Source organism: Thrips palmi, unplaced genomic scaffold, assembly GCF_012932325.1.
Source record: "Thrips palmi isolate BJ-2018 unplaced genomic scaffold, TpBJ-2018v1 HiC_scaffold_10, whole genome shotgun sequence".
Taxonomy (NCBI): domain Eukaryota; kingdom Metazoa; phylum Arthropoda; class Insecta; order Thysanoptera; family Thripidae; genus Thrips; species Thrips palmi.
This window is the reverse complement of record NW_023144621.1, coordinates 18866383-18892188: the sequence shown is the minus strand read 5'-3', so window position 1 is coordinate 18892188 and position 25806 is coordinate 18866383. Positions and strand designations below refer to the sequence as shown.

General features: G+C 64.6%; 2 protein-coding genes across 5 annotated transcripts; both read left to right on the top strand.

The window, feature by feature from the left end:
- Positions 1-363: 363 nt before the first annotated feature.
- LOC117650204 (translation machinery-associated protein 16) lies at positions 364-1585 on the top strand. Its single transcript, XM_034393446.1, has 5 exons — positions 364-552; positions 670-758; positions 843-983; positions 1063-1211; positions 1319-1585. The coding sequence occupies exons 1-5, from the start codon at positions 550-552 to the stop codon at positions 1561-1563; spliced, it is 627 nt and encodes a 208-aa protein (XP_034249337.1). The 5' UTR covers positions 364-549; the 3' UTR covers positions 1564-1585.
- Positions 1586-3384: 1799 nt separating this feature from the next.
- On the top strand, positions 3385-15967 carry LOC117650158. Of its 4 annotated transcripts, none has more exons than XM_034393443.1 (24): positions 3385-3580; positions 4317-4497; positions 4601-4705; positions 4782-6398; positions 7569-7775; positions 7851-8011; positions 8076-8209; positions 8287-8596; positions 8667-8831; positions 8933-9127; positions 9296-9540; positions 9659-9763; positions 9848-10035; positions 10122-10266; positions 10953-11083; positions 11156-12620; positions 12698-13168; positions 13238-13711; positions 13814-13989; positions 14070-14399; positions 14471-14662; positions 14925-15165; positions 15244-15351; positions 15513-15967. In XM_034393443.1, the coding sequence occupies exons 2-24, from the start codon at positions 4317-4319 to the stop codon at positions 15811-15813; spliced, it is 7647 nt and encodes a 2548-aa protein (XP_034249334.1). In that variant the 5' UTR covers positions 3385-3580; the 3' UTR covers positions 15814-15967. The 4 variants fall into 4 exon arrangements, with proteins under 4 accessions (XP_034249334.1, XP_034249333.1, XP_034249332.1 ...); XM_034393442.1 differs by having other exon boundaries at positions 8900-9097; XM_034393441.1 differs by having other exon boundaries at positions 8900-9127.
- The last annotated feature ends 9839 nt before the right edge of the window (positions 15968-25806 follow it).

Sequence of the window (25806 nt, the reverse complement as noted above, 5' to 3'; positions counted from 1 at the left end):
ACCGCCATTCGCGCTCGATTCAGATTCAGATTCGCGTGCTGCGTGCCCCGTGGTGCCCCGCGTGCACTGTGACACGGTTTCGTTTCGATCTCGGAATTGGGTCTCGCCTATTATTTGCCCCGCCCCGCCCTGCCCTGCCGAGGGCCCTCCTCGCCCTATCGCCATTCATTATGATGCGTTCACTCGCAAGGCCGAGTGGCCGAGCGCGTACAAATCTGTGTTGACTCTCTTACAGTGAAAAGGCAAAGGCGCGTGGGAAAGAAAGGCCATTGTCCGTTACTGCGTCTCCGTTTGAACCGGCCGCGCGAGCGCGCCGCGCGCCCCGCGAGCCGCGTTAGTTCCGCCCCCCACCCACAGATGGCGCGAGCGAGCGGCGTATTTTTCTACCGTCGCTTGTTTACGTTTACGCTGCACTCGTGCACCTTGATCTTTCCCGCAGATGCTTGCATTTTTGGACAGGTCAACTGTCTGACCATCTGACCCGTTTGGTTTTGTGTGGTTCAGTTTCGTCTAGTGACCAAGCCTCAGAGAATAACATAACCTGTCAAAATGGTGCGAGAGCTTTCTTGTTTCTGCCTTTCTAACCTATACAAGTCTCGTGTTTGTGTTGTTTCCTGTCGATTACTAATCTATTCTTATATTTTTTATTATTTTGTCGTTCATATGTAGCCGAAAACTCAGAAGAAAGCACTCACAGTTGATAGTATTACTCATCCAAAGAGTAGAAAGGCTATTAAATTGTTCAAAAACCATAAAAAGTATGTGGAATGATGGTGTCGATATACCAAGTTTTAACAGTCGACTGCAGTTTTAGTGACCGAATGTGTCATTTTTGCTTACAGGAAAGAGTCACGACAGAAAACCAAAATGGTGACCCATGTGAAAAACAACCTTATCGGAGAGAAGCTGTTGTGGTTTCAAGAAAGGATTCCTGACGATATGACTATTTGTTCTAAGGCTTTTGTTGATGAACTTATTCAGACGTAAGTTGTGTTTATGCATCACTCCTGACCTGCTCTTTTATTATCAGTTTTGACTTGCAGTGTTATTTGCATCTTTCAGATATCTTGCTAGGTTTGATGATGAGCTCGAACAAATTCGATTGAAGCATTCGATTGGACAGCGCAACAAACGGCAGCATGCTAGTCGAGAAGATATGATACGTCACACGCAAGAAACCGAGAGACTGGAATACAACACATGTGGTTTGGGTCAGTTTTTTTAACATGTACTGTTCTTTTATTTCTTTTTACTTCACTCTTTAAGAGAGTAATTTTTATATCTCTTATCTTAACTTAATATCAATTCTATCACACAGAGCTTCCTAATCTTTTGGACGAAGCCCAACTAAAAGTATTGAAGGAATGGAACGGTGAGCTGCGCTTTCTTCAGAACTTCAAGCTAGTAAGACTGGGCAAGAAACAACTTCAGAGTGAATCATCAGACATCAGCATGGACTATTCAACCAAAATTGCTGAGAAAAGCAAAGAAACAATTACTGAATCAAATCAAAATTCCCCTGTACCAAGTGAATCCAGTGATGATGAAAGCATGATGGAATAAATCGTAAGTTAATCAAAAATGATTTTGTAAATTGCTTTTCCCTTTCCTGGTGGTCCAACTGTCTGACGCCCGTAGTATGACTCATAGTTAGCCTCATAAAACAGCTCCATGAGGAAAAAACTGTTTTTAGTTTCTTTGGGTCTTTGCTCAGTGTTAATTAAGTTGCCTACTCTGGAGGCGCTTGCTCGCATCGCGTTAGCAAAGCTATAGGGCTCTGAGCACGCCCCCCGAAGTGGCCATGAGATTGACGAAGGCCCCCCCGAACGGTGCGTTTAAGGCCCGCTCGCCGGTTTGACCTTGGTGGAGAAAGTGCCGTGTGGACCCAGGCAACCGCGCACTCTTCCACCCCTTCCATTTATTTTCTGTGCAAAATCGAAATTTTGAAGTTGTCTTGATCCGTGGAGTTATGCAAGTCAGGATAGAGCGCGCAATTCCCTCGAACCGCTGGCGGCAAAGCCACTTTAAGTGGATTTTCCCCGAAAACAAACTATTTTGCGGTGAGCCGCTTGGCTTGGCGTGCTTCGCGCTCGGCGTGGCCATTATGCCGAGTGCATGGAGGCCTGCCGAGGCAGGATGCGATGCGTCGGGCCCCGCGCGGCTGTCATCGGACACCACTTGAGAATTTGGCGAAAAGAGGGAAACGCTTGGCGGTTTGCCGGGCTTTGCCGACGCGTCGCAAGGTGGCAGCCATGGTGGCGGTGGCCCGGCGCGGTGCGCGTCAGCGAATTTCTGGAGGGAAGTGCGGCGCGGCGCGGGGCGAGGGCCGAAACGAACGCCGCGCCGCGAACCGAGCAAACCAACACGCAGCGTTGCGCAAGTGCACCGAGGGGACCAAGCGCGGGCACGCGGGCTCTAGGCAGACCGATTCCGAGCAGTGCTCTGTCTCTGTCGCACTCACGGGGCGCCCCTCGGGGGAGCGAGAGAGACAGAGCACTGTTCGGAAGCGGCCTGCAGCACCGCCACGGTAACAAAGATCGCTCCTGCCGGGACGGCCGGGACGCGGCGGGCGCGTGCCCGCACTTCCAGTGTGTGGCGCGGCACGTCCGTGACGGAGGTGTGACGCCGTGACGCCACCGCCACGGCGCGCCACGGCGCAGGTGGCGGCGGGGCCATGGCGGCGACACGGCGGGGCTGTGGTCTGGTCTGGTCTGGCACCGCACCGCGTGCAAACCGCAGCCGCAGAAAGCGCACGAGGCAACAGATCGCATCGACGGGCTCCACCAAAAACTACTGAATGAACGCGTAGGCTTCGCTGCCCAGTGGCGGATCCGGGGCCGGCCCGAGGAGGCGTGGCAAAGTGGCGCTTTTTGCTTCCTTCCAGGGGCAAAGAATGCATGGCTATTTGCCTGCCCTTCAGGCCGCCACTTGGGGCTGCCAGCAGTCGGTAAGCGTAAAGCCAGTCCAGGCTCAGTCGTTGTTTGGCTGTTTCTAGGAGCCAACAGAAAGGTGCAAATGAGATGACATGTCTACACACACACACACGCCTGGTTGCAAACCCTCTTTCCCAATTTTCTAGAAGCGTCTCTGCCGCAGCCGGCGGTGCACCCAAGACACCCGCTGTCCCGCCATCATCAGAAATGGCCATGGCGACGCATCCACATCCACAAGTGCACGCCCAAGCACTCGCGCGCACCCGCCCACTGTTTCTGTCTCTGTCCCCCACGCGGAAGAGCCAACCTCAGGAGGATTTACTGCTGCTGCCGTGCTTTCGGCGGCCTTTTCGCACCGTCGGCCGTTGCCGTCGGTGCGAGGAGGACGCCGAGAGGGTGCCCTGCCTGACCACCGTGCTGACGAGGGCGCCGTCGTCGCCGCCGCGCTGCAGGCCGTCGGCCAGCACCACTCAGTTTGAAGCGAAGCAGCCCTCCGCGCTGGACGTGGTGGACGTAGTGGACGTAGCTGGACGCCCCGCCCCGGACGGACCGAAGGCGACCGAAGGCCGAGCACGCCGTCGTCACCCCTCGTCCCGACGACCGCAAGACTGCAGCCGCTACCCGCGGCCAAGAAGGCGCCGGCGGAGGTAAGCGCACGCCACAGCAGTGACTGGAAAGTTTCTTAAAACTGAAACTAATAGTTAGTGAGTACCAGGGGTTTTCTTTTCACTAATGGCAAAAATTGTTCCGAGTTCAAAGAAACGGAGGAGATGATTTTTGTGGTCGCAACCTTCGTTAGCGAGTTCCGCTTTCCTCCTGAAGCGCGTAGATTTCGGCCTTCACAGTGTGTCCTCGTGTCGCGGTCGTCCTCGTCCTTCTCTCCGTGGCCCCATTTTCTCGCTTCGTCAAAGCGGGGCCCTTGGGAGGGCGACCCGTCCTCCCCGTTCAGACGCCCATTCCTACCGCGTTGAGTCCGAAGTCCGATAGCAACGTCTTCATGACGAGCTAGCCGAAATGCACCCGGTCCTCGCATGCCGTGGTTTACCTCAAATCGCTGGTAAACACACGAGCACACGAGCCTGGCACTGGGCCGAAATAAACGATCAATCGGCGAGTCAGCAATCAAGGGTCAGGGAACGCTTTGCAGAAACGCAGCGCTGTCACTCCTGGTGGCCGAGTGGCTTCTGGCCGCTCTGGCCTGCGTTGGCCTGCGTGGGTGCTGCCGTGCCCGAAACTGCACTGCGCAGCGACGCGCGGACCGTTGCGAAAGTGAATCAATTTCGCTGAGCACGGACGGGAGGGCTGCTTCGGAGAGGGTTCACTGCACTTCGGGCAGCTCGCTGCCTTGGGATGGCTTGACTGACTGCTCGGCCTTGCCGCCAGATGGCGCAGCCACCGCTGACGAGCTTGCCGCCGCCGCCCACCCCCCAGCTGCACCGCCCCCTGTCTCCCGGCGAGGGCGAGGAGATCCCCCTGGAGCAGAGCGCGCCCTCCAGCGGCACCATGAAGAAGAGGCTCTCCGTGGACCTCGGCGCCATTCACACGCCGCGGTTCACCAGCAACTGTGAGTCGATTTTCCGTTCCTTTTTCTTCAGTTGGATTTGGAAAACAGTAAAAATTATTTAGACGATAGATGCTTTGTTACTGAACCGTTAACACACTCGCAGATGAGGAAAGAAAAAGGAACCAGAAGATTGCAGTCTTCTGCGCAGCGTTCATCGGCATCTTGCTGCTCGTCGTCCTGGTGGTCGGCGTCATCTACAACACGACCTGTAAGCTCCAACGCTTCTTTAGGCAAATTTCCTTTCTGGCGGCACTGAAACTTGACTGTGATTCCTTTTTGCACAGACATCAACCTTCTGAGCCAGGCGGTGCGCCGCTTCCACCCAGAGAACCACAACGGGGCCATGGTTGGGCGCGGCCAGGCCCCGCCAGCCTTCTCCGCGGCGCAGCACAGCGCGGGCCCGCACAGCCCCGCGCTGCCCACGGCCGACGACAAGTTCCCCGCCATCACGGTCGGCAGCGAGGACCGGCCCCTGGCGCAGTTCGCCATGTCGCCCTTCAGGGTGTTCGGCAGGCCGGGCCGCCCCGAGGACGGCAGCGGCTCCGAGGACTCCGCCAACCCCTTGAACGTGGTGTTCCACGGCGGCTCGGACGGCGCCCACGCCAAGTTCAACCTCGGCACCATCGGCGAGCTCTTCCCGCCGCCAGCGCACCTCGACAAGCGCGACGCCGTCGAAGTGAAGGAGGTGGTGGTGAGGGACCCGCGCCACGTCGCGTCCTTCGTCATCCCGCTGCACCGCAGGGAGGCTCGCAGCACGCGCGGTGCGCCCCGCGTCAACCAGGTCCACAACGACGACGACCTCAAGGACTTCCACCGCCGCCTGCTCAAGGAGGCCGACGACCTGCGCAGGCTCATGGAGAACATCGAGGAGGAGATCCACGTGATGGAGCACCGCGACAGGGTCAACGCCATCAGCCCCGACGACATCACCTCGGACGGCTTCCCGGCGCCGGCCAGCCTGGTGGAGGAGGACCCCCACGTCCGCGAGGAGCGCGTGCGCCGGTCCGACGGCCAGGTCCTGGAGGCGCTCCGCCTGCGCCGGCAACGACTGCTGGACGAGGCGGCCAAAATGGAACAGGAGGACGCGGAGGACGCGCACGCGCGGCGCAAGAGAGAGGTGGACCTGGCCGAGGTGGTGCAGAGCATGCTCATCCCGCCGGACCAGTGGACGCACGACAAGCGCCAGGCGCGCAGCCACGCCATCGAGGAGCTGCTGCTGCAGCGCGAGAAGCTGCTGGCCGAGGCGCACGACATCGGCAGGATGATCGAGGCGCTGCACGCGCGCGAGAGGAAGTCCAGCAACGCCCCCGTGCTGAAGCCGCGAGCGCGCCGCCAGGTCCAGGACGCCGCCCACGACATGCAGACCCTGATGCGGCTGCGCAAGTGGAAGCGCACGCTGCCCGCCACCAACCTGTTCCTCGAGTCCGTGCGCAAGAAGAAGCAGGCCGAGCCCTCCCTCATGAAGCGGCTCGGCGACATGCGCACCAGCCTGCTGAGGGAGGCCGACGACATCATGGTGATCGTCAACGAGCTGCAGTCGGATCCCTACGTCAGTCCGGTTCAAGGCCCACACGGCCAAGCCCCTCAATTCCACGGCCCTCCTCCGCACGGCAGCAGGGGCAGCGCGAGCAGCGCCCTGCTGGACGTGTGGCCCTCCGTGCCGCCAGACTACACGCCGAACACTCGCAGCAACGGCAGCGCGGGGGGCGGCAACGCGTCCAACCACACCGTCGCGGCGCAGATCCAGGCCACCGCGGCCAACCTCACCGCCACCGGCAACGCCACCGGCATCGCCACCGCCGTCCAGCCCAGCTTCGGCCGCTCCGCCAACGCCAGCCTGCCCTTGCACCCGGAGCACGCCGGCAGTAACCTGACCGCCGGTCACCACTCCCGTTACGCAGGTAAGAGCGCGGCCTTCAGGGTCATCTCCAACCCAGCCCCGTCCGCCTCCGACCAATCCGCCCCCTCCGCCCCTCCGACCGCCCCCGGCCCCGGGCTGTCCGCCCCCGGGGAAAGCGTGCACACGACGCAGCAGCTCATGTTCAGCGTGCCGCAGCTCCGCTCGCAGCTGCCCGTGTGTTTCTACTTGCCCGGGTACGCGCCCCCCAACGTGATGCAGGGCCCCCCGCCCGCGCCGCAGTACGCCGCCCCCGTGCTGCAGCGGCCCGCCGGCCCGCAGCCGCCCATGCAGCCGTACCAAGCCATCCGCCAGCTGCAGCCCTTCTTCCCCTACCAGCAGCAGCAGCAGCAGCCCCAGTCCGCGCAGACCATGGCGCAGCCGCTGCCAGTCGCCTACCCGTTCTTCCTCGGCGTGCCCAACCCACTGGCGGCGCGAAGCAGCGACCAGCTGGACGACCACGTTCCCGTCACCGGGCCCGGCATCCAGGTCGACGCCGAGCTGGACAGCACGAAGGGTAGCCCACTTCCTCAGAACACAAACTCTTCGTCCAGGATGACCACCGCGATGGGATTGGGACCCAGTGCGCCTATGGCGGGCTTTGGGCCTCTGCCTGGCATGGTCCCAATGGGACCTGTGCCCCAATACGCGCCCATGGGGGCTGGCTATCAACAAATGGGTGCTGGCTATCCGCCGATGGGGTCCAGCTACGCTCAGATGGGGGCAGGGTACCCGCCTGTGGGGGGCGGCTGGGGGCAGCCGCAGATGGGTGGCGCTCTCCCTCCAACGGGGGGCGGCTATCAACACATGGGCGGCGGCTACCCCACCCTCCCGCTGTATCCCACCGCCCCGGGCCAGAGCTTCCCCAACTTCACCCCCCTCATCCCCACCAAGGCCGTTCCCGTGTCCATCCAGCAGCAGCAAGTGTTCCAGCCCTTCACCAAGGTCCCCATCTTCTGCACCTACCTCCCTCCTCCGACCTACCAGTTCCCCATCGTCCCCGGCGTGGGTGAGGGCAAGTCACGGGCCAGGCTGGCGGAGCCCGAGGGCCCGGCCGCCAACGGTTCGCGTCGCCAGGCGGTTGAAGGTGCCTATCGCGACGGAGACGCAGAGCACAATCAGCGGGCTGTTGCAGGCGAGGCTCAAGTCCCCGTGTCTCTTGTTTGTGTTGCAGAGGAGGACCCTGGCTGCCCGCCAGGCCACCGCGCTTGCCACGACCGGTCGGGCTGCGTGATGGCGTCCATGTGGTGCGACGGCGCGGTGCACTGCCCGGACGCCAGCGACGAGGCGCACTGCTCCTGCAGGGACCGCGTCGAGCGCGACCGCCTCTGCGACGGCTACTTCGACTGCCCTCTCGGCGAGGACGAGCTCGGCTGCATGGGTCAGTGGTTCGAATCCCGGTCACGCCTCACAACGCCCTTGTTTCTAAGTTTTCAACGCCTGTTGCGTTTCTCAGGTTGCCTCCCCACCGAGTTCAGCTGCGACGACTTCAGCGAGCGCAAGCGCGGCGCCACGTGCGTGCCCAGGACGAGCAGGTGCGACGGCAACATGGACTGCCCGAGCGGCAAGGACGAGGCGGAGTGCTCGCTGCTGGCCCTCGCCGTCACCGGCAGGAAGGTAGGAAGCGTCCCCGTCGCGTCCCTGCACTGTTTACCGCCTTTCAACGCGTCCTTCCTTGCAGACGCTGCCGGTGTCGTACCAGTCTGGATTCCTGCACCGCAACCTCCGCGGCGAGTGGTACCCGGTGTGCGGCAACGGCGTGGCCCGCGACTGGGCGCTGCAGGCCTGCCGGGACGTCGTCTCCCCGGACATCGAGTACGTGCTGGTGGTGGCGGTATTCGGCCACTTCGTCTTACATCGCGAAGGTGACTTACTGACTTTTCTTCCCCCAGAGACGTGAACATCGACTTGGCGCCGGCGCCCCCGATGTACCGCGGCGAGTGGCTGACCCTGGCGGGCGAGGGCGCGCTGAGCGTGGTGACGGAGTGCCCCACGGTGGCCGTCGTCACCTGCCCACCCATGTTGGCCGGTTCCAGGGTGGCTCCTCCGCAGAGCCCCTACGCGCGCGCCCGGCCCGAGAACTTCGACTGGAGCAGGGAGAGCGACGAGGAGCTCGCCGACCCGGAGGACATGCGCACGCGCCTCAAGCGCTACCTGCACCTGGCGCCGGGCTTGGACCCCGTGCTGCTGGACTACAATCAGGTGCGTGTTCGTGTTGTTAATGATGAAATAAATGAAGCCTCAGAGCGGAAGTAATCGGAAGGCTGTGCAGCTGGATGAAGTGGCCGCTGATCTGGTTCGCGAGGAGGAGGCCAAAATGCGCGCCGCGGCGTCGGAGGAGGACGACGAGGACGACGATGACGACCTGACGAACAGCCGGAACGGCAAGGCGCACCGCATGAAGGAGACGCAGCAGGACGAGGACGACATCGTGCAGGTGAGGCTTTTTCGGGGAGGCGCGGGGAGAGGGGCTTCGCGAGGTGACCCCTTCGGTTGGCTGCCCAGAACAACTCAGGCGAGGACGGCGTGGCGTTCCAGTTGGACCCCCAGGCCCTGCACCGCGTCCTGGGCGACGAGGCCTCGGGGCAGCGCGAGCGCGACGCCGAGAAGGTGCTGCTGCGGCGCATCCCGGCGGCGTCCTCGTCCACGGCCAGGCACTCGGTGGCGTCCAGCCCTAGATCGTATGACGAGCCCGGGCAAGAGGTGAGGCTGTCGCAACCGATAAAGATTGTCGTAAGTACGACGGGGAGGGGGCGCCGCCAGACATTGTTACTTGTTCGCTCTAAATCTACATGGCCGACCAATACCAGCCCTCCCCCTCCCATGGTCCCCCCGCCACACCGTAGGCCAGCTATCCCCGCGGCATGCTGCTGTCGATTAAAACGCCCCGTTGCTTTCCAGGTCCGGCTCCGCAACCCCCGCGACACCCCCAGCCCCCCCGTGTTGTCCCTGGCCAACTCGGAGGCCGCCGTCCCGGTGGAGCGTCCCCGGCGAGGCAGCGCCGCCCCGCGCGTGGTCGGCGGCAAGCCCGCCAAGCCCGGCGCCTGGCCCTGGGTGGTGGCCATGTACCGCGACGGCGTCTTCCACTGCGGCGGCGTCATCGTCGACGAGTCTTGGATCCTGACCGCCGCGCACTGCGTCGACGGGTAGGTCCACGCATTTGCTTGTCAGTGCACTTTTATGTCGGGGGTTTTAAAGTTGCCGAAAAATGTTTTGATGTCACCAATTTGAACTTAAAATTAACGCGCCTCCGCTTGTTTGCAGCTACGAGCGCCACTACCTGGAGATCCAGGCCGGCATGCTGCGCCGCTTCTCCTTCTCGCCCATGGAGCAGACGCGCACCATCAACTTTGTTGTGAAGCACGACAAGTGAGTCGTTTCCCGCGTTCCAGTTTCCACCGTTGACTTAAAAGTCTCAGCATTAAATAATCTCTTTTTTTTCCAACCCGGTAGGTACAACCCCGAGGACATGCGGAACGACATCGCGCTGGTGCACGTGGCCGAGCCGCTGCGCTTGAACCGCTGGGTGCGGCCCATCGCCCTGGCCGACTGGGGCGGCGAGCACGGACCGCTGGACCCGCCGGCCGGCACCCAGTGCACGGCCGTGGGCTGGGGCGCCACCGTCGAGCACGGCCCTGACCGTAAGTCGGCCCCGGTGGCCCCGGTGGCCCCGGTACTCGAACCTCAGACCGCTGCCGCGACTGACACCCACCTTCGCCTTTTGCAGCCGACCACATGCGCGAAGTGCGCGTCCCCGTGCTGGCGGCCTGCGTGCACCCCGAGGACCGGCGCTCCGGCGGCCTGTGTGCCGGCCTCTACGAGGGCGGCAAGGACGCCTGCCAGGGCGACAGCGGCGGCCCGCTGCTCTGCAGGTGAGTCTGTCTGCGAGTCCGCCCCCCGCCCCGCCCCGCCCCGCCCCGCCCCGCCCCGCCCCGCCCGGCGCGTAGGCCGCCCAACGGGCAACTGCCGCGCGCTGCGCCGGTGGGCAGGCAACCCTTCGTGCGCCACGCGCGGCAACGGGCGGGGCGTGGGAAACTCGACACACAAAACACGCACACCGGCCGCGTCGCTTGCATTGTATGCGCTGCGGCGGCCAGTATTTCATTCCACTTTATTTGATGCGCACGCGCGTGTGTGAGCGGGGCGGTGCGGGGCGGCGTGAGGCGGGCTTGGGCGCTAGTTCCATTAGTGTCCGCCAGGGCGCTGCACCGCGTTGCGTGGCGCTGGAGGCCGTGACGGCTGTAGGCTGGGCGCGCAGCTAAACGCGCCACGCCGCCAGCCCTACGCCGCTTCCTTTCTCTGGGGTATTAAGGCCTCGTCATTTTGTTGTGCTTGCCGCGACTTGCCGCTTACAGCGCGGCGGTCACTCTTTATCCCCGTGGCGCAACCCCTTTATTATGTTTGTGCTGGTAACGCCGGCCACTCCGGACCCGCCCACTGAAAAGGGATTATTTCGTTCGGACCCAAGTCGCCCGCCGCTCGGGTTGCGGCAACGACAACGTGCTTTGCAGTAGGCGAAGGCTGTCTTTTGCTCACTCTGCGTTCTCCCCTTCGCCAGGATGCCCGAGGACCCGACCCGCTTCTACGCGGCGGGCGTGGTGAGCCACGGCGAGGGATGTGCCCGACCGAACGAGCCCGGCGCCTACACCAGGGTATCCAGGTTCATCCACTGGATCCACGACACGATAAGTACGCCTCGAGTTGGTTGCTTGCGAAGCACGCCACTGACTCGGCCGTGGCCTAATGGCACTGTGCTTGCAGGGATGGACCACGTGGTGAACGACACGCCGCTGCTGCACTGCCCGGGCTACCAGTGCATGTCGGGCCCGCGGCGCTGCGTGGCGCCCAAGAAGCGCTGCGACCGCTCCGTGGACTGCCTCAAGGCGGAGGACGAGATGCACTGCGACTGGGGGCTGGACTCGTTCATGAGGGCGGCCGTCGGCGGGCCGCCGGGCCTCGTGCCGTACAACAGCAGCAGCGTGGCGAGGGCGCACGGCGCCAGGGAGGCGGAGGGCGACGAGGCCGGCGCCGTCGTGTTCCCGCCCACTGGTGCGGACCCGGCCGCCGACCCGGCCGCCGACCCCACCAACACGTACGACCAGCAGCACACGGACGCGGCCCCGCAGCCGCCACTGCCAGAGCAGGGGGCCGGATCGCCACAGCCAGGATCGGCCGAGCCTGCTGCACCGGAATCAGCCGCACCGGGACCCGTCGCACCGGAACCCGCTGCACCGGAACCTGCTGCACCAGAACCCGCTGCCCCGGAACCCGTCGCACCGGAACCCGCCGCACCAGAAACCGCCGCAGGACCAGAGATAGCAGCTCCCCAACCCGCCCCTGCCGAGCCAGACGCACCGAGTTCGCCTGCAGGGGAGGCGGCGACGGGGGCCGCGGGTAACTCGCAGCCTCCCCAGTTCGTCTTCTTGCCCCCAGAGATGCCCGCTGTGGGCCCCTTCCCCGTTGACAACTCCACGGGAGCCGCCGGGGCATACAACCCGGCCGCGGCCTTCGCTGCGCGCCCCGTCGCCAACAACACCACCACTGTCAACGACGGCGCGTTGAACGCGACGGCCACAGGCAACGGCACCTCCGGATCCTGGCCGACCTATCAGCCGGGCGCGGCAGTGGCCAACCTCACGGCGCAGAACGGCACGGCGGGGACCGGAAGTCCAGCTGCGCCGATTTACCTGGACGCCGCCGTCAACCAGACCGCCACTGATGCCGTGCCGGACTTGGCGGGGGCCGTGGCGGCCGCGGGCAACGCGACGGACGCGGGGCAACCCGGAGCAGAGGCCGAGGTGGTTGCGCCTGCCGAGGCCACCGCAGGCCCCGCAAACGCCACCCTTGGCCTGGACAACAGCGCCGTTGCTACAGAGGCGGTCGGGAACAGCACTGCGAGCGAGAGTGGCACCGCGATGGGCAGCCCTGTCCCTCAAGGCCTGGGGAACGCGACCTTCAACGAGACCAACCCCACCGTGGCGCAGGGCCAGGCCCCCGTCCTCGCCAGCAACGACACAACGCCCGGCCTCTCGACTGAAGGTCCATCTGGAGGCGCCGTTGGAGGCGCCGTTGAAGGCGCCATCGAATCCACTGTTGGAGGCGCTGGGCAGGTGCAGGGAGAGGGCGTCGGCGTGGGTGGCGGAGTGGTCGGCGGATCGTCTGCAGCAGCCATGGCCGCGGCCGCTTCTGCCATGTACGGCGCCAACGACACGTTCGCTTGCAAGAGGTGCGTTTAGTTTTCGTCCGCTCGTTTGTTCCCGGTGTTGTCATCTCGGTAAAGCGTGCGTTCTCTTCCCCGCCCAGGACGCCGCAGGTGGTGGCCGCGTCGCGGCGCTGCGACCGCGCCGTGGACTGCGTGGACGGCACGGACGAGATGGAGTGCCGGTGCGCGGACTACCTTCGCGTGTCGCGGCCGGACGCGCTGTGCGACGGCTCCCCCGACTGCCTGGACGGCTCGGACGAGCAGGGCTGCGCGCTGTGTCCGCAGGGCCAGTACCGCTGCTGGCAGAGCCCCGGCTCGCCCTGCATCCCCCACGGCCTTGAGTGCGACGGCGCGCTGGACTGCCCCAACGGCGAGGACGAGGCGCACTGCCTGGCGCTCACGGACGGCGTGTCGCTGCAGGTGGACAGCTCGGGCCTGCCCGTGCTGCAGCGCGAGGGCGTGGTGGCGCGCAAGGTGCACGGCCTGTGGCGCCCCATCTGCGACGGCGTGCACGGCTCGGCGCGCAGCGTGTCCAGCTGGGCCGCCGACACGTGCGTGGCGCTGGGCTTCAGGTGGGTGCCGGACTAGAGCGTGCTGCAGCGCCTCAGAATGGAATTCACTGTTCGCCTTTTCTGCTGCAGTGGCTGGGAGTCTGTGAACGACACGTTGGTGGAGGAGCGCCCCTTGGTGCTGTCCAGCCCGCGCATCGTGCCCCTGGAGGGCCCGCTGCAGGTGGCCGGCGTCGACAAGCCCGTGAACCTGAACCTGATTCCCGGCCTCGGCGGCATTGCCAACGGTGGGCTGTGCACAGGCATTCGCGTCCGCTGTGCGCCGGGCGTGGACGGCGCCCCCGGTAACTTCATCCAGATTCCCGGGGCGGCCAGCGGCTCCAGCGAGGGCCTGCCCGAGGGCCGCGGCACCGTCCAGGGCCTCCGCCAGGTGTACAGCACCGCGCAGGCGTGCAGCAAGGCGCCAGGACTGGCCCACCAGGGCGGCCTGTTCGCGTGGCCCTGGCACGCCGAGGTGCTCGTGGAGGGCATGCCCAGCCTCGCCACCGGGGCGCTGGTCACCGACTCGTGGGTGCTGGCTTCCGCCTCGGCCCTCGGCAGCCTCGAGTGAGTAACGGTCCGGCCACGACTTATTGCGACGCTTTTCCCGGCACGTTTTAACTTACCACTTGCTCGTTGCGCCGCGTTGCGCCGCGTTGCGCGTTGCAGCCCCAGCCGCTCCTACGTGACAGTGCTGCTGGGCGGGCCGCGCTCCGAGCTGGGCGTCACGGGCCCGTACGAGCAGGCGCGCCGCGTGGACGCCATCGTGCGCGTGCCCTCCACGAGCGCCGTCTTGCTGCGGCTGGAGCGGCCCGCCGTCCTCACCAAGCACGTCCGCTCCACCGGTGAGAACACATGGCAGCACGGCTGCGCCAAGGTTCACCTTCAAGGGACTTTGCGTTCTGACGTTTATTAAATTTGGCAGGACTGCCTGATTGGTACGCCATGGTGAAGAAGGCCATGAGCTGCGTGGCCGTGGGTCGCGGGGCCACCGGGGCCTGGGAGACGGTGCACTTGAAACACCTGCCCACCTGCGTCGACGGTGCCGGCTACGGCAGGACCTGCTTCACCGGGCCGGAGTGCTCGGCCGAGAGTCTGCCCGTCCGGGTGCCGTGGAGCGGCGTCGTGGCCTGCCGCACCCTCTCCGGCTGGTACCCCGCCGCCGTCTACAGCGTGGCCGACCAGTGCGGCCTCTCGGGGTCGGTGGCCTTCGACGCCGTGCACTTCATGCTGCGCCACGTCAGGAACATCATCGGTACGGAATGGTGTCTGTGATGCGCCAAAGAACGCGATAAACGTCGTGATTAATTCCTCCTCTCCACGCAGACGGCGACATTGCTGTTCCCGCTTCGCCTGCTCCTGCCTGTCCCGGGCTGCGCTGCCCCGTCGGCCAGTGCCTGCCGCCGTCCTCGGTGTGCAACGGCGCCGTGGAGTGCCGCGGGGCCCTGGACGAGAGCCCTGCCACGTGCGAGCCGCGGAGGATTGCCTGCGACGCCGGTGGCAACTCCCGCGACTGCGGTAAGCAGAGAGGCCGGCCCGCGGCGCACCGATGTTTTGCGGGACGGCCTATCCTCGCCCCCGAGCGCCTGCATTCTGCAGCATAGGCCGGCCCGCGGCGCACCGATGTTATGCGGGACGGCCTATCCTCGCCCCCGAGCGCCTGCATTCTGCAGCATAGGCAGTCCCGCCACGCTTCCGAGCCGAGTGATTTGCCTAACCTCAGGCGCTTGGCAGCTTCTTAGCTTCGCACTACACTGCCGTTTCCCGTTGCGCGTTGCAGTGTGCCGGGTGGACGAGGTCCGCTGCGCGTCGGGCGTCGGCTGCGTGGACCAGCGGCGCTGGTGCGACGGCGTGCCGGACTGCGCGGACGGCAGCGACGAGCCGGCCAACTGCACGTGCGCCGCCTTCCTGGCGCGCTCCAGGCCCGCCCTGCTGTGCGACGGGCGCCGCCACTGCTGGGACAGGACGGACGAGCACCCCGACCTCTGCACCTGCACGCCGGACAGGTTCTTCTGCCGCAAGTGAGTTCGCGGCGTTAGTTGCAGTGCAGCGCCCCGCCGTGTGATGATTGGTTTCCTACATCGGCACGTTTGGCGCAGGTCCGGCCGCTGCGTGGCGCCAGAGGTGGTCTGCGACGGCTACTACGACTGCCCGGACGGCGAGGACGAAACGTTCTGCTACGCCGTGGAGTCCCTCAACCCCGCCATGTGAGTCACTTGCTCGCCTTGTTGACGTGGCACCGTCTGTTTGTTGGTTTGACCAAGGGAAAATACGCCTCAATTCAAACTCATGAATTTTACCCTTAATTTCGCCGTCCTTAATTTCACCCTTTTTAATTTACCCGTACTTGATTTTAATGTTGTTGCAGGGTTCCCGGCAGTGTGGTGCACCGGTCGTTCGGGTCGTGGCACTCGTACTGCGGCGCCGGCGACGTGGCGCAGGCGGCCGACACGGCGTGCTCCTCGGTGCTGGGGCTGTCCCGCGCGCGCACCGCCACCGCGGTCAACGCGACGCAGGCCGTGCTGCCGGAGTACGACAGCTTCAGCGAGGCGAGACTCAACGCGCGGACCGGCGTCGCCCTGCGCGGACCCGGGCCTCTGGTCACGCTGAGGAGCAAGCAGCTCGACGCCAACCACCCCTGCACCCAGACCTTCGTCACATGCCAGTGATAGAGAACCAGTCCAGCACAAATGGAGTACAAATGAGAGTCAATGTTTATTTGTTTGTGGTTTTGTAAATAGCCTATCTTTTTCAATATTGTTTTTGTACCGTAGTTTATAAGTGTTTTGACAAAAAAAGAATTAAAATGTAATGTGCACATTACCTTGTTGCGTTAATTTCATTCCCCGAAGACGAAGAAATGCGGAGGTAACTGTGGGTTCTCTAATTTTGCGGTCTGCGTTTAAAACAAATCTCAATATTTATAGAAGGTGCCCTAAGACAAACAAAGGACCAATATGTCGTTGCGATGACTAATAACTCAGAACTATTGCATGTGGGAAGCATTTGGCCGAGGTTCGAGTCGCGTCGGTTGAACTGCGCAAGCCGAAGCAGCCGAAGCCGAGAGGGTCGACGGCATTCTGAGGAAGGCCGCTGCCTCCTAACGATCACGCCGTTCAGGCCGTTGAGCGTGACGCTACTATCCGGTGGGTTGTTGCCTCGGACAATGAAGCGAGTATGTCACGTTGACAGCAGTCGGACAGCAGTCCACGCGGCGCCGCGTCCTTGGCTGGAGAAGGAGAGGGGAGCCCGCCAAGTGAGTCAGCTGACGGCCGGACGGTCTGCCTGACGGCGCGGTGCTGCGCGCCACGGATTGGCCGAGTGCCGGCGGGGAGCCCCGCGCGGGGAAGCTGTTGTTGTGGCCGCGCAGGCCGCGCCGCCTCCCTGCCCCTCGGGACATCAGCTGAACATAATAGAATGGTGCGTCGCCGCGTCGCCCGGAGCCTCTCCGGCCAGGCTGGGGCCGGCGGAGGAGGAGATGGCGAAGTGCGTGTGGGTGGCGAGATGTGCACACAGCCGCCGCCCCAGCGTCGCCTTGGCGGAGACGCGGCGACGCCCCTGCGCCTTGCCGCGCCGCGCATCTCGGTGCACGCGGCGCCTCAGTCCAGCGCGGACAGCAGGCTATGGGCGTCGTCTGGCCGTGCTGCAGCACGCGTCGCTCCCCGTGCTGGTGGCCGAGTGCGTCGCCGCGGTGCCGCCGAGATGCACCTGTTCCGGCGCCGCGCCTCGGTGCGGCGATCCAAGAAGCGGCCGCTGGCTGTGTCCTACCGAGGCTTCACGCTGCCCGCGCTCTACCGCAAGAAGAAGAAGACCGCCGTCCAGGATGATGACGCCGCGGTGCCCCAGGACGCGCCGCCGCTGCCGCCCGTCCGCCCCGAGAGGAAGAAGAAGCAGCAGAAACAACAGCAGGAGTCCGGGACGCTGTGGCCTCTGCCCACCCAGGTGCACCCCGAGTACCCATCCACCATGCTCAAGTCGTACCGTGACGACTACCGCCGCGCCATCATGGGGCTGTGCCGGCCCGCGTCCACCGCCATCTTCTACGCGCCCACCCCGACGGCCGGCTACCCCGCGCACCAGGCCTCCAGCCCCTCCAGCAGCTCCTCCAGCAGCCCGTCCAGCCCCGTACTCAGCCCGCGGGAGCAGTTCCTGCGCGCCTCGCGGGCCCGTCCGCGCGCGCGCCGCCGCTGGTCCACCACGGAGAGCGTGCTCAAGTTCCGCGGCGTGCCCCGGCCCACGCTCATCCGCAGGGCGCGTTCCGGGCAGGGCGGCAGGGCGGCGACGTCGCCGACCTCGTTCCAGGGCCTGGGGATTGGCGCGGGGCTCGGCCTCGGCGTGCAGCCGAGTTCGGACTCCTGTTCGCAAGGGTGCTCGTGTGCGTGCTCGTGCTGCTCGTGCTGCTCACGGTGTCCGTGCGAACCCGGGGGCACTGGCGGTCCGGACGACGAGGACATCAAGCCGCTGGTGTGGCCCGTGTCCAGGTTGATGGCGGAGCACGCGGCGGGCCGCGCCGCCGACATGAACTTCCCCCCCGTGAGGCAGGCCTGCCGGAAGGACCCCGCCCTGCGGCAGCGCGAGCCCCCCGGCACGCTGCTCGAAACGACGCCCGTCGTCGTCGCCGCCACGCCCAAGCCCGCCCCGCGGCTGTCCCTCGCGGGGCTCTACTGCAACACGATCTCTGTCGACCCAGAAAAGCCAGAGTCGCCAGAGCCTGTGTTCACGCCACCCCCTGTTCAGGTATGATTTTGTTGTAGGTGTTTTTGTTGGTTCAGCGGCCGGTCCGGTCTCACCCTGCCGCTTGTGCCCCAGGTCGTCATGAGGAGACCGCCGGGAGCTGCCCGCGACCGCCCCGTCCCGATGAAGCGCTACTCTCTCACGGATGTCAAACCGCCGTCCTGTGACCCACCGTCGTCTCGGCCGCAGCCTCTCAAGCGCAACTCACTGCACCTTCCGGACGACGCCTCCCCGCGACCCTGGTCGCCCGATGCGCCAGACGCGTGGCGGACTCCCCCGGAACAGCCGACGGCGGCGACGGCAGCGACCCGTTTCAACCGCCACTCCATGATCGAGCTGGACGGCGGGCAGGGTAGCAGCCTGCTCGACGAGGACGTCGGTGACCTGCAGCCCGAGTCGCAGCGCAGGCCGACCACGCGCGTGCTCCCTCTGCTGTCCACCAACAAGTACTCCACCATCTCCAGGATCCGGGTGCCGCCCAGCAGCCCGCCAGGCGGGCCGCTGGAGGACGAGCGCCGGTCGCACACGATGGGGCGTCGTCGGCCAGCCCTGCGTCGAGACCCGCTGCCCAGCAGCCACGATGTGGACGCGTGGCGGCGCCTGCCCCCCGTGCCACCGCCCGCCTCAGCGAAGCCTCGACTTGCGGACACCCCGTCGTCGTCGCCTTCCGCGCTCACTCCAGCGCCGCCCCTGGCACCGACAGTGCTCCGCGTGGCGCAGCGCGGCGGCCCGTCCGTGCCGCCGCCCGTGCGACCCCCCGCGGGGCCCAGGGTGGCCGCCGTGGAGCCGCAGCGGCGCATGACGACGGCCATCGGCATCAGCATGGTGCCGGGGCAGCGCGCCACCACGCGCATCACTGAGGTGCAGTCCTGGGGGCCCGCCGCGCGCCTGGCCGCCAAGCCGCCGCCCTCCCCCGCGCGCTCCGAGGGCCCCGCACTGCCGCCCCGGCCGCCGAAGGGGCTCGCGCGCCCCGCCAGCCCCGCCAGCCCCGCCAGCCCTCCCAAGCCGCCGCCCGCCAGCAGGGCCGCCAAGGGTCGGTCCAGGTCGGTGGAGAGGCCGCCGACCTGCGTGGACTCGGGGCTTCCCAGCATCGTGTTCGGCGGTCGGGCGCGCTGCTAGCTGGACGATGACGAACATTCTTCAGTGAGCTTACAGCGAATTGGTTGAATTTCGTGTTTGAGAAATTCACTGCAATTCACGTGTGCTCCTTCGACTGTGATTCTGTGGACGTTCGACTGTCTTTCGACTTGACTTCCCGTGTTCCGTGTCCGTACCGTGTTCCTGTTTCTTGGATTAAACGAAACGACGCCTTACCACACATGTGCCGAGTGTGCCTTTATTTCACAACCCCGCACCCTCTGTTCGCGTCACTCCACTGGGCCGTTAAGGAGACCGCCTCGCAGCTCAGCAACATTACCGCCACGATGACACAATTCCGAGACCGCAGCAGCAGCTCCGCAGTGGCGTAGTTTCGGGGCAGGAAACCGAGCCAGTGCAGTGGTCCACCTCAAACCAAGGAGGACGTAGAGCGCGCACTTGCGCCAATTGCTGTTTTTCTTAGTCCGGCGTGGTGAGCTGCTTGCCCGCGCTTGCCCGGGCCGAGGTCGCGGTGGGCGGGGCGGCGGTTCAGCGCCACGGCGCCGCAGCGTGGCCCGCTGCCCCAGAGTCAGACGCGTTGCGTTCCGGGTCGCGGCGTCGCTCGTGCACGCTCGCTTACATGTCTAAACGGCCAGGAAGAAATTCTGCTCTGTTCCGCCTGAGGGTGGAGTACCACTCGGCTTCATTCAATCAACGCATTCATTGTTTTCCGGCGCTCCGGATATTCACAATCCTCTCTGAAATCAGGCAGTATGAATGAAACATTTACACAGTCAAAGAATGGCGATTTTATTTTTGCTAAACAACCGGGCAATTTCCGTTCACAGAAGTCTTACCCCGGCTAACAAGCCGCTCTGACCGAGTTTCCGGCGCCACACGTGAGGCAATGGCAGGGCGGGGCGGGGCGGCAGTCCAATCCACAGCCGTTGGGAATCACAATGACGAAGCGCGGTCTGTCAGTTCGGGCGTCGCGACGGGCGTCGCAAGGGGCGTCGCCGTGACGACGCAGGAAGACTGCCTCGCTCGCACTCACGGGGCGCTCCGTGTGGGCAGTGTGGGTGCCAACAGACGCAGAGCGTCGCAGCATTCAGAGTCAGCCTGCAGGCGGTGGTTGTCGGCGGGCTGGGCTCCCACAACGGCATGCACGCCGTGCTCGAGTTCACCCGTGCAGGCTCATTCCGAGAGTCGCTTTCGTCGCTCTGTCTCTCTCGCACCCATAAGCCCACCCCACGAGTGCGAGAGAGACAGAGCGACGAAAGCGACTCTCGGAATGAGCCTGCTGCTTGGCTTGGCTCTGCTCCTGCCGATCCGGCGGGCGATACGCGGCGGCCAGCCAAACACGCGGCGGCGCTGGATTTCTTTGCGGCTTATTAACGTGGAAAAAAAAGCACGAAAGCGCACCGCGGCACCGATTCCATCTTTTAACGCCTCTCGTTTCGCGTTCGCGTCCGCGAGTGGAATAAGGAGGAGGAGAAGAAGAGCAGCAGGAGGAGGAGGCGCTCCGGGTTTAGAAACAGGGAGCAAGCAAAAAAGCAGTGAGGCACTGGGGCAGGCCGGGCACGCCGAGCAGGGCACGCCGAGCAGGGCCTCGTCGGGGAGCTCGGAGGAAACAAAGGTCGCAAAAAGAAGACGAAGAGTGATTAGAAAGGTGGCGTAAGGTAGCGTCATCGTGTCGCATGTGGGCGACTGCTCCGGTTCAGTTCTGCGCCGGTGACGTGACTGCGTGACAGGAACACTTTCCCTCACACATGCCGCGCCTGCGCTCGCTGGCTGCTTTTATTGTTTTTGTTTCTTTCCTCCGTGGCTCTTTGTTTTTATGACGCGCCGGGCCGCGCACGTCGTGTGTGCCTTGATTGAAAACCAGTTGTCTCCGAGGAGTCCGAGAAAATGGAAGTGGGGGCGTGGCGGGGCGGGGCGGCGACCGCCGGCCTTGCTACACTACTGCTGCGGGTGCACACTGCACTGCACAGTGTACGCGTGCGCGGCGTGCGCGTTCACGCTCCAGCGCCGCGAACCAACCAGTCGTCCAGGCGCTGCGGCTACTCGATTAACCTGCCGCCTTTTTAACTACAGCCAGCGAGCGCGGCGGAGGGCGGCCCTTTTTTCCGAGCGCGGCAAAGTAAATGTCGGTGACTGCGACCGGCGGCTGCCAAGGCGGCTGCCTCTGCCTCCGGCGAGCAGAGACAGAGCGGCGAGGCGGCGACTCCTCTGAATCGCTCGGCATCGGCAGTCTGACGCTCGAGTGACCGCGTTTCACGATCTGGGGCCGACGCCCGCCGCCCGCCACCAGGCGCCCTCAGCGCGTCAGCTTTTCATATTTTTCTTCCAAGGACCTTAATGGGAAACGCACTGTGCCGGACTACGACGGCGACCTCCCCCCGGCCTCTGGCAGCCTCTGGCAGCGCGCTATCTGGCCGGCGCGTGGCGTATCGCAGATCGTGGGCAGCCAGGGGCACCCTTGTTGGCCGCCTTGCATAACCCGCCGGTGTGGCCCGGCCCCTGGCCCGGCCCCTAGCCCGGCCCCTGGCTGGCCTGGCCCGGCCCGGCCCGGCAGGCAGGATGCTTGTTGCCGCTGATACAGGTGCTACCGCTGATACCGCTACGAGCCTCGGGGTGTTGTTGCTGTTGTTGTTGCTGGTCTGCTTGCTCTGCGTGACGGAAGGTGCCGCCGCCGGGGCATCCTGCCCCCCTCGGCTCCCTGGGCCGGCATCCTCGGGCCGCCCCTGTTTCCTAAAACATCTTACGCCAGCCGGCATAATCACCCTGGGCCTGGCGGCCTGGCCCCCCGCACTGCGCACCCTCGACGCGCTTCCAGTCAGACAGTCGTCCTCGGCCCGAGCGCGCCGCTCGCGCCCCGCGGTGCAGTGTGTAGTGAACGCAGCCCCGCGCAGCCCGCGCGGCCCATCGCGACGCGCCGTTTGCTTGTCTGTTTGTCTGTGCATCGCGTGTGACCGTTCGCTTAACTGGATTACCCCCTGGATTATCGTCGTTGGGTACGTAGCAGTGCGTTGAGCTTGGACACTCCCCCCACCCCCACCCCCTTTCCCCCTCCTCCGGAGCCGATTAATCAGTCCAGCCATGAATGAGAAGAGATGGCAAATCGGCACGTTTAGCGAGGGCGGCCGGCGCGGCGAGAATGCATGAAGTTGGAATAGATCTAATCCCGCCGCGCCGTTTCAAACGGAGAGAAGGAGGAATGGAGTAATGCCTGGCCGAGGGCTGATCTCGCCCAGGTGCATCATCCAGCACGCCACCCACACACGTGCAGATGCAGCCGTCACACTGTTTAGCTCGTGATGGCAAAGGGGTACTTCTTTAGCAAATTTGCTAAAATTTGTGAGCAACATAGTCCACAGAATAAACGAGCCAAAAAGCTCAGAAGCCAAGAAGCAATCATTTTTTGACCAACTTTAGGGGGTTACTTTTCCCAAAATCGTTGCGGTCAAAGGCGGGGCATGAAATTGTGGGGTCTGAAGAATACTAGGGAGTTGAGGGACGCTTTCGACAGCAACTAGATTGGGCGCAGTGGCCACCCGACGTCAGCAAAACCGGCTACATTCGGAGCAGAGCTCACAGTTTGCCCGACCCTCTTCTGTCTGACCTGGCCAAACTTGAGCTGCCTTAGCCACTCTGCCAATTTTTCAATTTCAACGATTCAATTTAAACGATCATCAAACATCAATTTATGAATTACCTCGTCTAGAGGATCATTCTCGGCGCACATGGTTATTTACCCCCTCCCGCGCCCCTCGTCTGGCGCGCTCGCGAGGAATGTCATTGTTCGCGCCACCCGGCCTTGCCTTCCCGCTCCAAAAAAACTGGGTCAAAGTGAAGTTACGCGCTGCCGGCGGCGCAGGGCGCAGCACGCCCGGGGCGACCCCGCCCCTTTTGCGGGACCGGAATGCACCAGGAAGACCAGGACGACGCCGCCGTTGTCGCACCCCGGCTTCCTGTTCGCCCCGGCTGCAGCCCACCGTGGCGCGGTGCCCCCGCGGACCCGTATGACCCCGGTCCCTCCATATCTCAGCCCGCGCCGCGGAAGACCAGGTAGCAATACGTGACGCAACGCCGCCAAGCGCCGCCAGCGAATACACTGGAAAGGAGGAAATCCGAGGTGGGCGTCATTGTCCGTGTGTGCGTGTGTGTGGAGATGACATGTGCCGCGGCGTCACGGCGCGCGAAACGACCCGCCGGCCAGCGGGACGCTCGGCGAGACGCCTTTCTTGTCGCGGCCGGTCGCTCCATGTCCTGATTACCATGCCTTTGCAGCTTGCGGCGCGCCGATCGTCGAAGCCGCTTCGAGCTCCGCGACGGCGACGCGGCGACGACGCCATGCCGCGAGACGAACCGGGAGGCACTGACGGCGCCCGGAAGCAGTAATGGTGCCGACGGGCGACAGCATGGCGGACAGCTTGGCGGACAGCTTGGCGGAGGTCACCGTGGGGTCGGACGGGGCCGCCGTCTCGCCGCCAGAGCCATTTGGCGCGACCACGACGACGGTCTTCTTGCCCACTCAGACCACCTCGGCCGGGACCACCGCCACATGGGCCTCCCTAGCGGGCCCCCGGCGGAGGTCGGCGCCGTGCCCGGACAGCGGTCCCCGTTCGAACTGAACCTCGAGGAGGCCGTCAGGACGGACGGCGTCGGCATGGACGACGCGGAGGCCGACGACAGCGTGGTGCCGCAAGTGATCCTGGACGCCTGCCGCACCGGGGACCTGGACGTCCTGGAGACGTGGCAGCGGTGCCACACGGCGCTGGGGCTGCCGCCGCGGCTGCAGGACCTGCGCGACGTCCAGGTACTGTAGTTTAAGTACTGCGTTGCAGCCAAGTTGTTTCCTTTGGGGCTTTCATTACTGGTGTACTGTCTTGTCGCAGGGCGCCACGTGCCTGCACTACGCGGCCCGCGGCGGCCAGCTCGAGGTGCTTGACCTGCTGGCGAGGCTGCAGGCCAGCGACCCGTCGCAGCGCGCCATCAGCGACAACTTCGTCCTGCTCAGCCCACCCGGCAGGTCGCTGGCTGACATGGAGTCCTCGACGGACGCCGTGGACCTGCCCTCCCTGGACGATGACGCCCAGGACGAAGTGCCGCTCGAGCCGATGAGCCTGCCGCTGGAGTCCACGACGGACAGGACCAAGGGACTCATCAACAGACAGTACCTGGTGCTGGCCGAGCGGAGGAGCAAGACCAGCCTCGGGCACTCGGAGATGGACCCAGGCGACGACGAGGGCCGATCCAGATCGCTGCCGTCGAAACAGTTTCGCCTGTGGAAGGGCGTCATCCCGCTGCGTTGGGGCGGAAACTCGAAATCCGGCCCCCGGGGACCCAGGGGCGGCGGCTACCTCAAGACGTTCCTGGCGCGCTACAGCGACATCGCGTCCACGTCGAGCGGGGACTCCTCGGCCTCCGGCACGACCATCATCGGGCCGCGGCGGCTGCGCAACCTGTTGTCGCGGTGCAACTCGGACACGCTGGACGCGCTCAACGACGCGCAGGGCACCATCACGACCCTCGACGCTTCCCCCGTCTTGGAGAGTGAGCACGCCGACGAAGCCGCCTCGCCGATACACCCCGCCGCGAGCAGTGCCGCGGCGCCAGTGCCAAACCCTCTCTGCAAGCGGCGCTGGCGGCTCGCCCCGCCGCAGCCCCCGCCCAGGACATCCTCCATCCCCGCAGCCACCGACGCCGCCGACGCCGTGGACGCGGTGGAGGACGAAGCGCGCACCTGCTCGTCCTCCGACTCGGCCGCCGGCGTCGACGACGGCTTCTGCTCGGCCGAGTCGTGGACGTCGTCCTCCACGTCGGGCAGCGAGGCGTGCGAGGCGCGCGAGGCGGGCGAGTGCCAGCGCTGGCGGGGCGGCGCGGGCGGGCGCGCGCCCGTGCTGCAGCGCACCGTGGTGGGCGCGACGCCGCTGCACGACGCGGCCGCCCTGGGGCAGCTGGGCGCCATGCGGTGGCTGCTGCGGAACACGCGCTGCCACCTGCACGACACGGACTACGACGGCAACAACGTGCTGCACCTCGCCGCCAGGTAGGCTTACCCACTTTGTCTTTCTCCCCGCCGGACGGGTCGGGCGGTCGGGCCAGCGGCTAGGCCGCGGGGGCGTGGCGAAAACCGCTCTTCCCGACGCGCTGGTTGCGGCTCCGATCGTCGTGAGGCGTTCGGCATACGCATGCACGCGGTGTGGGTGTGACCTTGCGGCACCGTGACCGCGGCGCTGCGTCGCGTGGTGTGGCGGGGCGGGGCGGGGCGGGGCGGGGCGCGCGGTGCGAGGCCGAGAAGCTGCGAAGCTGCGCATCGTGCAACGCTTCCCGTCCCAGCGGACACCTTGCAATAGGATGAACTCCCCCGCGCTACGCCCCCTCGCCGTGCCGTGAGTGTGCGTGTGTGTGTGTTTTTCAGGCGCGCTGTGCGTAAAATAACCCCGTCAATGTGTCAGCACCACGGCCGGTGCAGAGTAATTTTTGTTGCCAAACGCCGCTCCCGGTCAAAGACTCCCGCATGGATTGCAGTCTCCGTGTTGTTCTTCGCCATCGTTTGGAGAAGATAATGGTCTCAGACGACTTGCCTTGGCGGCTGAAATGCAGCTGGCTGTTTTCAGACAAAAAGCCTGTGCGTGAAAGACTTCAATTGATGTCAACCGTCTATTTTGTGGATGAAACTGCCTTCGATTCGGCCATGATCATAATCGATTTCAATTCGACAATCATCGACAGTTTCTGACTGGGCTGCTCTTCGGACGAGGCGTGCTCTTTGCTGCCTGTCACCGAGGCTGCCCGGGCCAGGTTGGCCGTAGCGCTGTGGAGCCCCGCCGCGCCGTGCCGCGCTG